Source organism: Schistocerca gregaria, chromosome 1 (genome assembly GCF_023897955.1).
Source record: "Schistocerca gregaria isolate iqSchGreg1 chromosome 1, iqSchGreg1.2, whole genome shotgun sequence".
In the NCBI taxonomy this organism is placed as follows: domain Eukaryota; kingdom Metazoa; phylum Arthropoda; class Insecta; order Orthoptera; family Acrididae; genus Schistocerca; species Schistocerca gregaria.
In genome coordinates, this window is record NC_064920.1 from 769010362 (window position 1) to 769021957 (window position 11596).

General features: G+C 39.7%; 1 protein-coding gene across 1 annotated transcript in view; it reads left to right on the forward strand.

The window, feature by feature from the left end:
* The window catches only part of LOC126268233 (anosmin-1), a 266943-nt gene extending 255582 nt beyond the window's left edge, over positions 1 to 11361 (forward strand). Inside the window, exons 6-7 of the mRNA XM_049973884.1 lie at positions 232 to 376; positions 10742 to 11361. Coding sequence (XP_049829841.1) covers positions 232 to 376; positions 10742 to 10764 — 168 coding nt within the window. The 3' untranslated portion in view covers positions 10765 to 11361. The remainder of the gene's footprint in view (positions 1 to 231; positions 377 to 10741) is intronic.
* The last annotated feature ends 235 nt before the right edge of the window (positions 11362 to 11596 follow it).

The following is an 11596-nucleotide window of genomic DNA, read 5'->3' on the forward strand; positions in this document are numbered from 1 at the left end:
AGAGCGACTGTAGTAGAACAGAAACGAAGATAATGAAAAATAGTATTGTAGACAGTGTAAAGTTAATTCATGTTTTAAAAATATGGTATAAGAAATTAAGTAGATTATCCTGCAAATTCACGCACGTGTAGTTTCTGTGTATGACGTTTCTTTGTTGTTAGCAAGTACGTGGACTATTGTGAATAAATAAATAAGTGGCTGTTGTTACTGTTCTCGTGGTGGCATGTGCAGGACGTGACGCGGTTCTGCCTGCGCGACCTGCTGCCGGGCTCGCTGTACTTCGTGCAGGTGCAGGCGCTCGCGCAGTTCGGCTCAGAGAGGCTCAAGAGCGAGAAGGCCGCCATCTTCCTCAACACCACCGCGCACGCCCACCAAGGTACTGTCCCAGCGTCCGGCGCTGTCTGCTAGCGCCAACTAACTCACAACTGCGGCTTATTTTTATTACACAGCGTAGTTGCCATTGTTGTAGAGTTTTTCGTCGCCCGTAAAATATTTTCATTCACTTTTTATCACAAAAAAATTACAGTTCGAAATTTTGCAAATTAATCATCATTGTACGATGAATTCTGAATCTAAAGGGTAACTCACTAAGGATGCACAATTTAGTTTTTATATGAAACACATTATCTATTGGAAAAGATGAAACACCTTTATTTGGAACTTAACAGTATACAATACAATTATTTCAGAAAAAACAATATCGGACAAATGTTTATTGAAAAACTTTTACTGCTCTCATAAAATTTTCAGCGACGTAATTCTGCATCGGCTTCCTCAACGATAAGCTCAATTCGGGCATTTAACCCAGGAATCGAGCACTATTTGTTCGCGTAAACACGTGGTTTTATACGCTGAAGCGCCAAAGAAACTTGTATAGGCATGCGTATTCAAATACAGAGATATGTAAACAGGCACACTCTCATATACTGAGGCAGCATTTTCATCAGAGAGACGATTACGATGTTGCTTTCCTGTCGTAATATCAACAACTCAACCAATTTCCTCAAACTTTTCCGTTACTCTTCATGTGGTCGAATTGATTGGTTGCTTTGCACAGGCTGAAAATTGTACACAACTTTCGAAGTGCGCCTAAAGAATTTTTCCCATATTTGTAATAACATTGGACGACGGCAACGTGTTGTTGGACATTAAAACGATTCATTTTTATTAACCACAATGTCTCTATTTGACAACTGCCCAATATCGAGAGTTGTCAACCAATCGTAACTAAAATGACCTGTAATTTGAATTGTTGGTTCTTATTCGGAGTCCTCTTTTGTAAGCGCCGAAAACCGATTATTTTCACTGAATTTTCTTGTATCTAAACCCCCTATGGGACCGTAACTTACGAGGCGTTTCTTTATGTATTGTTTTGACATTTAGCCGCTGTGGCGCTGCAGATGGTGATCTGTCGCAAATGCACAGAGTTTCTTGTATTACTGGGTACTCTCAGCTGCCGTAACGGAAATATTGATCCGTGTTTATTTTTCCTTGGCCTTATTTAAAATACCTCAGTCGATTGAAATGCCTGATGACTATGAGAACCCCACAGCGCTTCGTGTTCTGTGTGCAAAACACGCGAAAATGGTAAAGGCTCATCGGCAAATGATGGAAATATACACATAAAAACATTACGGGCGATGTAATGGCAAGAAAATGGATTAGAGCAGTTAAAGATGGAACAAGTGAGTACTAATTTCTATGTAGAAATGCGAAACGGGTGATCATCGATCTTCACTGAACACTTGTTACAGAAAGTTGATGCACAAGTTGAACACGACGGACATTTTATGATTTTATTCTTATCTCACGAGTTCACTCAAGTGTCACTAAATGTTTTCTCATGAAATTATTGCTGTAAACTTAGACTACAAGAAGTTGTACTCGTGCTAGGTACCAAAAATGCCGACGTATGTGCTCAAAACTAATCAAATGGGCAGCTGCTTGAATTTCCTTGGCCATCCGCCACGTGGCAGTAATCTAGCGCGCACGGACAACCACTCGTTCCTGCACTTGAAAGAACAGAGCCATGACAAGAGGATTGTAAAAATGGCATTCAGCAGTGGTTTGGAAATCAGGAGACAGATTTTAATGAAAATGTAATTCATTGATATTGGTGGAAATTATGTTGTGAAGTGGATTAAGGAAGAGGTTTTTATGTAATAATACAATGGTTTTACAAAAAGGCACTTATCTTTGTTTAGTAAACATGCGACACATATCCGGTCATTATACCGTATTCTTTTATTTTTGTTGTAGTTCAAGTAGCGAAAATTCCACACGCAAGACCTAGTAATAATTGCTCGCGTAAGAAATTTCTGACAGACTCGACTCCATCATCATGTTAGTCTGTCTTATAGTAAATTATGGTGAGTAGAATAAAAAAAGCGAAGTGACTTTCACGAGCAGTGCTTTCTTCGTTGATTTCTCTGGCACTCTCTAACGCATTGTTATTGAACAATATATAATGTGTCTAACGTCTTGGCTGTAGTGTACATGTTTTATCAATCTTGTTCTTTGTTTTTTTGTTATTTTGAGATTTCTAACTTTCGACGCGACGGCCGTACAGCTATTTCTCAAAGTTTTGAATTTAATGGTTCAAATGTCTCTGAGCACTTGGGACTTAACATCTTAGGTCATCGGTCCCGTAGAACTTAGAACTACTTAAATCTAACTAACCCAAGGACATGACAGATACCCATGCCCGAGGCAGGATTCGAACCTGCGACCGTAACAGTCCCGCGGTTCCGGACTGCAGCGCCTAGAACCGCACGGCCACCGCGGCCTGCTTTTGAATTTTACAGAATAAGGCTACCTTTATCAAAAAATTCCATAATTAGTTTTAAAATTAATATACTATTTTGATATAGGAGAAACTAGATATATTAGTAGGTAATGGCTGGTGAGATCTGATTAGCCATTGTATAGAATCAGATTTAGAGGTATGCTTACAGTTAACAATCGAGAAAAGTGTGATTTATATCTCCTCCCGTTCTTCCATAAAATTCACAGTAAGGATTAGGTCGAATGTGTATTCGGTGTAGATGGCTGGGGAATTACCCATGACTAAATCTCATGCGAATTATGGAACTTATAAGCTCTTATTTTCCTTGATTGTGAGGAACCTGGGCTTTGAAGGAATGTTTGGTTGTATTTGTCCACAGCACTCGTATTTCCCTTCAATGCGCATCAGTGATTTGTATTCGTCTTCCCACTGGTGCCTTCTCCTTCTATACAACGTAGTCTTCAGATCAGATGGCAGTAATAATATGTTTTTGAAAGTGTAATTTTGAGCCGCTGTTTTCGCTAAGTCATCGACCGGTTCATTTTATATATATATATATATATATATATATATATATATATATATATATATATATATATATATATGTGTGTGTGTGTTAGCGTGTCCTTTGACCTACGAAAATCTTTCCGAGATTGTCGTTTTCCTTGGTAACTTTGGTATGTCCTTTAGTAATGGATTAGTTTCCTTGAGGGCTGATCTCTGTATATCTTAGAGCAAGTTCAAGTTTGCTGCGGCCCGCCACAAATTCTCGTCCTACGCGAACCTTTCTATCCCACAGTAGCTCTTGCAACACACGTCCTCAATTATTTACTGGGTGTGTTCCGATCTCTGTCTCCTCCTACAGTTTTTATACTCTACAGCTCCCTCTAAAACTACACAGTTTATTCCCTGATATTTACCAAATTTCCTATTATCCTGTCTCTTCTTGTCAGTGTTTTCCATGTATTGCTTTACTCGCGATTCTGTGGATGACTTCCTCATTCCTTACCTTATCAGTCCACCCAATTTTCAACGTTCTTCTGTAACACTACATCTTCGATCCTCTTCTGTTCTTGTTTACACACAGTCCATGTTTCACTGGCATACGACGTTGTTTTCCAAACGTACATACTCAGAAACTTCTTCCTCAAATTAAAGCCTATGCTAGTAGATTTCTCTTCGCTAGGAATTCTTTCTTTTCCAATACTAGTCTGCTTTTTATGTCTTGCTTGTTCCGTTCACTACGGGTTATTTTTCTGCCTAGGTAGCAGAGTTCCTTAACCTCGTCTACTTCTGATCCCCAGTTTTCATGTCAAGTTGCTCAGCTACTTTCTTCGATTTGTTCTCAGTCTGTATTCTGTACTCATTAACCCACTCATTCCATTCAACACATCCTGTAATTCTACTTCACTCTCGCTGAGGATAGCAAAGTCATCAGCAAATATTATCATTAATATACTTTCATCTTGAATTCTATTCCCATTCTTGAACGTTTCTTTTATTCCCATCATTTCTTCTTCGGTGTATAGACTCATCCCTGTCTTACACCATTTTTAATCCGATTACTTCGTTCTTGTTCTTCCAGTCTTAAAGTCCCCTCTTGTTTCTTGTATATATCATATAATACTCGTCTTTCCCTGCAGTTTACCCCTATTTTTGTCAGAATTTAGTAAACCTTGAACAATTTTACTTTTTAAAATGACTTTTCCAGGTGGACAAACCCTGTAAATGTGTCTTTACTTTTCTTCAGTATTGCTTCCATTTTCAACCTCAACATCAAAACTACCTCTCTGGTGCCTTTACCTTTCATAAAGCGAAACTAGATCGTCATCTACCAGATTCGCATTTTTTTGTTCCATTCTTCTATACAGGGTGGAGAAAAATTGTGTCACAAAATTTTAACCCTTGATAGATGATACCAGCAGGAACCAAAATTACTAGGTCGACAACACACCATTTTTAAGCAACGGAAATTGGCGCCATGCGCTCCGATTGGCCGTGGGATTTCCCTATTGCCGTTCGTCGGTTACGGGCAGCGCTATGGTCGCTGGTTCACACTACAAATGTCCCTTGCTCCGTCACTGCCCCAACATGATGCGCACAAGTGTAGATAAGGTCTTGCTGTTTGTCTCCACCTCACGTCAGAGGCATTCATACATAAGCTTCGCTTCGAAGCACACACTCGTCATCTGCGATTTACTCATACAGTAAGCATGGCGATCTGCTCCAGGTAAAGCATTCGCTGTCATGCGTTGTCCAGAGCATCCAGCAACAGAGCAATCCTGTGGCCAATCAGAGTGCGTGGCACCAAGTTTCCGTATTTAAAAATGGTGCGTTGTCGACCAACACAACGTTATTAATTTTTGGTTCCTACTGGCATCAACTACCCATGGCAGAAATTTCGTGACAATTTGTCTCAACCCCTTATATTATTCCTGTCAGTAACTTGGAGGAAAGAGCTGTTAAGCTGACTGTGTGATACATCTCGCACTTTTCGCCTGTTGCTGTCTCCAGAATTGTGTGGATTATGTATTCTCGAAAGTCTGATCGTATATTGCAAGTTCATTCATTCTACACATCAACGTGAAAAGTCTTCTTTTTTTTGCCACTTCCCCCAATGATTTTAGAATTTTAGAAATCCCAGTGGAATGTTACCTATTCCTTCTGCCTTGTTTGATCTTAAGTCGTCCAAAGTTTTTTTCAGAATCTGATTCTGATAGTGGATCCCATATTTCTTTCCTGTCGACTCCAGTTTCTTCTTCTATCACGTTAGCAGACAAGTCATCTCCTTCAACGAGGTCATTAATGTACTCCTCTATATTTTACAGTGGAATTCACGTGCATTCTTAATGTTACCGCCGTTCTTTTTAATTTAACAGAAGGCCGTTTTTACTTTCCTATATGTTGAGTCAGTCTTTCTGACATTCATTTCTTCTTCGATTTCTTTACATTTTTCACATACCCATTTTACGATGACTTGCTTGCACTTTCTGTTTATTTCATTCCTAAGTGACGTGTATTTCTGTATTCGTGAAATTCCCTCATGATTTTTGTAACCCCTTCTTTCGACGGTCAGCTGAAGTATTTCTATTTCTTCTATTACCCATGGCTTCCTCGCAGTTACCTTCCTTGTGCCTATGTTTTTCTTTTCAACTTGCCCTTTTTAGAGGGGTCCATTTCTCTTCAACTGAAATGTCTACTCAGCTATTCATTATCGCAGCATCTATAGGCTCTGATAACGTAAGGCGTATTTCTTCATTTCTTAGTACTTTCATGTCCCCCTTCTTTGCGCATTGCTTCTTCCTGGGTGGGTTCTTAAATTTCAGCCTACTCTTTGTCATTACTAAATTGTGATCTGAATCTATATCTGCTCCCGCATATGCCTTACAATCGAGATATTCAGTATCTGATTTGAGAATCTCCATCTGACCATGATGCAATCTAAACGGAATCTTTCTGTATCTACTGGCCTTTTGTAAGTAAACCTTCTCTTGTGATTATTGAACAGAATATTCGCTGTTACCAGCTGAAATTTATTACAGACCTCCAATCAGCCTTTCTCTCCTCTCACTCCTACTGCGAAGTCCATATTCTCTCGTAACTCTTTCTTCTACCTCTTTCCATACAACCGCATTCCAACCTCCCATGACTATTAGATTTTCATCTCCTGTTAGATTTTCATCTCCCTTTACGCACGGAATCACCCTTTCAGTATCCTCATATACTTTTTCTATCTCTTCAACTCATGCTTGCGTCGTCGGGCATGTACCTGTCGGTGTTTGCTTGATGTCGATTCCAATGAGAGCAACCCTATCACTCTCCTACTCCTGTTATAACATTTTCTGCTGCTGTTGATATTACCCTATGCTCGGGTGACCAGAAATACTTGTCTTCATTCTATTTCATTTCGCTGACCCCCGCTTTATCTAGATTGAGTCTTAACATTTCCCTTCTCAGGTTTTCTAGCTTCTCTCCCACATTCAAACTTCTGGCATTCCTGTCCAGGGTAGCAGAATGTTACCTTTTGTTGGTTATTAACTATTTTTCTAATGGTCAACTCCTCTTGGCAGTCCCCTCGCGGATATCTGAATGTGGGACTTGTCCAGAATATTTTCCCAATGAAGAAATCATCGTGACACTCGTTCAGTTACAGGTCACATGTCATGTGGATAGACATTGTGTGTGTTTAATGTAGTGGTTTTCCATTGAATTCTGCATCTTCATGCCGCTTATGACTGCTGATTCTTCCAACTTTTAGAGGTATTTTCCCACCTCAAGGGCAAGAGAGGGTCGTGATTCTCTGTCCGCTTCTCTGACATTTTTGACAAGGCAGTTGACAAAAGAGGATGACTTCTTATGCCGGAAGTCTTCAGCCGCTGTAGTTGATGATTTTGAATCAAAATTTAAGCAGTGTCCAGGTTCGAACCCAGGATGCAGGACGTTTTGATTAGTTGTAAAAGATGTTTTTCTAGTTTATGAATTGATTTCATTCTGCCTCTGCAGCACAGTGTGCGTCCATAATCGATTTTAGAGTTTATTAGACTCTTATATATTAAGAGTAGAATCTTAGCTGAATACTCAATGTCCATATCCTCCTTCTCTTCGCTATAGCCATCTCCTAGTCGCCCTCTCTCCGTCCATCTTCTCCTCCCTCCTTTCCCTATTTACTTTCTGTCCATCTCCTTCTCAGCCCTCTCTCTGTCCACCTTAACTGCCCCAACGTTGTACCCATCTCCTCCTGATCCCCATTCGTCCATATCTCCCACCCCCTCCCTTTGTCCATCTACCCCACTCGAACACTCTGCCCAACTCCTCTGTTCCACTTTCTGTCTCTCCTCCTCCACCCTCTCTGCTACTCCATCACCTCCTCCGCCCTCCCTTTTTTTATCCATGACCTCCACCCCAATAGGATGTTGGTCGTTCTCACCACCAGAGTCTTTGTTTGTGGATAGTAAGTAATTTGAGGTAAAAATCGAGTCAGGGTTTGAGGATATTTTTACCCACGCTTCACGTGTCTCATATGTTTAACGTATTTCACTCTTATTTGTATACATGTTTTACCTGTACCTCGAGCAATATCGCTCTGCAGTTTCGTTTTCACGCTGCTAGATGTTAATGACGTCATATGTGTCGCATAATGACGTGGTTTTGTTAGTACGTTCAGTGGTGTAAGTCTTTGCAAAACGTGTCGCGAATAGAGTTGAGCCGTAGTAAATTCCCCGTCCTACATGTAAATAAATACAAATAAAAAATAAACGTGCTGTCTACGGCGCCTTGCCACGGTTCGCACGGCTCCGCCCGTCGGAGATTAGAGTCCTCCATCGGGCATGGGTGTGTATCTTGTCCTCAGCGTAATTTAGTTTAAGTTAGATTAAAGTAGTGTGTAAGCCTAGGGACCGATGACCTCAGCAGTTTGGTCCATCTGCTAACTTACCACAAATTTCCAACTAGAGTTGATAGTAAAGAAGTAATAAAATAAAGCGTCGTACCTGATGTGGTAATTTCACTGCATGAAGAGCAAAAGTGTAGTAAGCGATAAACTTTTTTCTTTTCATCATCCTGTTGGGTAGGGTTTCGTAAAATTTTAAATTATAAGTAAAGTTACTTGCAAGTCACTAAGTGGTTTCATTCTCAAATACTGGACGAATGAATTATAGGTATTTGCTTCTCTTGAGCTAAGCTTCTGCCTTCAGAAACTACAGAATTATCACGCCCTTCGATTTTAAAAAATCTTTTGATACAAGCAAACAACTTGTCTCTCTTTGTCGATTGTAGTCTCAGCGCTCTGAAACAGTGGCTGCGTCCTCCGCCTCCAGCTATACCAGTTCGTGGACTCCCGTCTGCCGCCCAACACAGTCAGTGGAGTTATTTAGACAACAGCCATCGTTCCATCTGCTAACTCCGCGCCGCTTCTTATGTTGTATCTACGATGTCCTCTTTCTTCTTCTCAGCGTAGTTTAACAGTTCTTGTTGCAGTGTCCTGCTTTTCCATTTTGTCACACACTGTTGTATCCTGTCTTTTGATCACTGTTCGACACTGCTCATTTTCACATTTATTCTTGACACCAGATCTCTTCTCTACAGCTTTTTGTACTTCGGGAGCCTTGATGAGCCATTTGCCGTAGCACGGAGCTGTGCTGCTGTTAATAATGTTCCACTAACCTTTTGGCGAATCTCTTCTCACATGTGCGCCTCTTTCAAGTTACTGAAAGGCAGTTATCAGGAGCCACAAGCTACAGAAAAAAACAGCTGCACAGCTCGTAACCATAATTCGCACTAAAAACTGTTTTCTCGGTGGAAGTTTAGTAATAGCTAAATGAAAGTTTTCGAGTGCGTAAAATTATACTGTATTACGATCATCTTGAACACACCAGTTACTAACAAGCCTTACAAAAACTGAAAAGTCCACACACACACATCATTCACATATTCGCATAACCATAGGCAGTTTATGGTAATTATTAGATATTCTTCTTAGAAAATTTATTGTACAAACGTATTGTTTCTTATTGCACAGATCGCTCAGATGTTGTTATAATCAGTCTCAGGTAATAAAATGTTCACCTCCGCGAGTAAGCAATATTCCACGCGGAATGTAGCTGTTTAAAATGTCTCCAAAAGTTCTGAATTTCACATCATGTATTAAATCGAACTCACTTCCAAACTTTACCACACTTCTCAAACAGTTTGGTTCGAAATACCACAATACTAAAAATTTTCATCGGAGCACCTATCAAAAAGTTTGATCACTATGAGATCCAAGCTCCAATTCTGCTCATCTCTCTACAAAGAACAGGTTTCTAGTTCCCAAAATAAGCACGAATATAATAATTTCTGATTGGTAGATAAACATTACAGCCAATCAGAAAACAGCATCAAACCCTCTCAATCAAGAAACTACGCCTCATGGGATTCTGACTCTGTATCTTTTCCTGGTATTTCCGTAAGCTGTAAGTAATTTGTGATTGTTTATTTCGCAATTTGATACTAAAGATTGGACGATTTCCTCTAGATAACTGAGTTTAGCTGTCAAAATGAGTAATCTCAGGTTGTTCATCACGGTATGAAAGAGTTCAACGTGCTGGAGCTTTATGTGAAAGATTCAGAGTCCAGTTTTTGCTGTAGTTTACTGATGGTTTACAGGCAAGTGCTTCGGTTCTTTGTGTTGCTGCACAGAAGTGGTATGCTGTATGTGAAGACCAAACCCTACAAATAACTTTTATTTTCACGTAGGTTGGGCTGCCGTATACTTTTCTTTCGCAAGTTCTGACAACATTTAATATTACACACTTGGACTATAGAAGGGATAGTCCGTTTCCTTGTTGGAATCCTGTTTTATTCTGAAAAATTTCTGATACTTCGCCTAACAGTTTAACTTTTGACATGGTATTATTTGATATTTAATCAGTTCTGTTTTCCTTGTGTTACCTTTAATTCTTCTAATGTGGTTAATAGTATATTCCTATCGAATAATATATTTTTAAGTCTATTTCTTTACAATTGCAGATTTATGAGATGGTTTCGAAATTGAGAATATGTCCGGCGGTGGACCAGTGTTACCTCAGGTCTTAATAAATGAAAAACACCGTCTGGATCACAGTGTCTTTATTGATGACTCTCTGTTTCGGTCTGCCCTGGATACCATCTTCAGGTCTGGCGCCATTCGGTGCAGTGCGTCAGTAGTGGTGCTAATGGCACCATCTTTATGTTCACACCGATATTAAGAAACCAGACCTGAAGGTAATCTGCAGGGCGGATCAAAACCGGTAGTCGTTAACAAAAGACATTGTGCTTCAGATGATGTTTTTCAGTTGTTAACAGACTGATCTCACGAAATTATCTCAGTCCTGCTTGATATTTAATGATTTTTTTTTGTTTGTTGCAATGTACTGGTGTGCAAAAACTCAAATGTAGTAATTTTGTAATTGCTTCGAATGGCTTTTGTCTCGTCAACAGGTGTGTCTCCAGAGACCAATTGAGTGAAGGACAATGTAGACGGCATCTACCTGCCAGCACGAGTAGGACGCCGTGAGTGACTCCTGAGGAACCAGCGACGACTGCCTGGCATCAGTCGTCCACTGTTTGCCACCCCTGTAGACTCACTGCCTGCATTGGTTTCTCTGCTTTTATACCCTCTCTACACACGCCACTCTACGACATTTCTTAGAATCGTAGTGTATTTACACAAGCATCCTTATAAAATAATCAGCATAGAAAGTGATGTCACAGTAGAGCTTTTCACAGCAGAGAAACACACAAGGTGTGGAGTGGTGCACTGCGGACATCCAGCACTGTTGTAGATTCTTAGAGAAGGCTGACCTCCAGCTTTATCACTACTAGGTTTAGGTCTGAAATCTGTAACTAATGTATGCAGACTTGCGCCTATATGTACACTAAGACTGTTAGACATAGAAATAGATACATGACAAGTTTAGCGTGCTTAAATAATTTAGAAAATTGTGATTACTTAGAATTATCGTATTTAATTTTCATATGTATACTTTTTGTTGAGATTTAATATTCCATTATGAAACATTTTGTACCTTTATTTATAAAAATAAAACATGTGAAACTTATTATCAACTAGTGCATTCATTTGAACATTAAAAGAAGGAAAATATTAGCACTCCTAAATTCCTCTTGAGAACAAACTGTTCTAATTCGAACAAAACGAGTTATATTATTACTTACAACTGCCTAATTCCAGTTGGTTTTCTTATGTACACATATAATTACATGTTTTTTCAGTTGGAGACATTATACACTGGACAGTACAACAACTAACTAGGTGCATGCTTTTGTACTATCAGT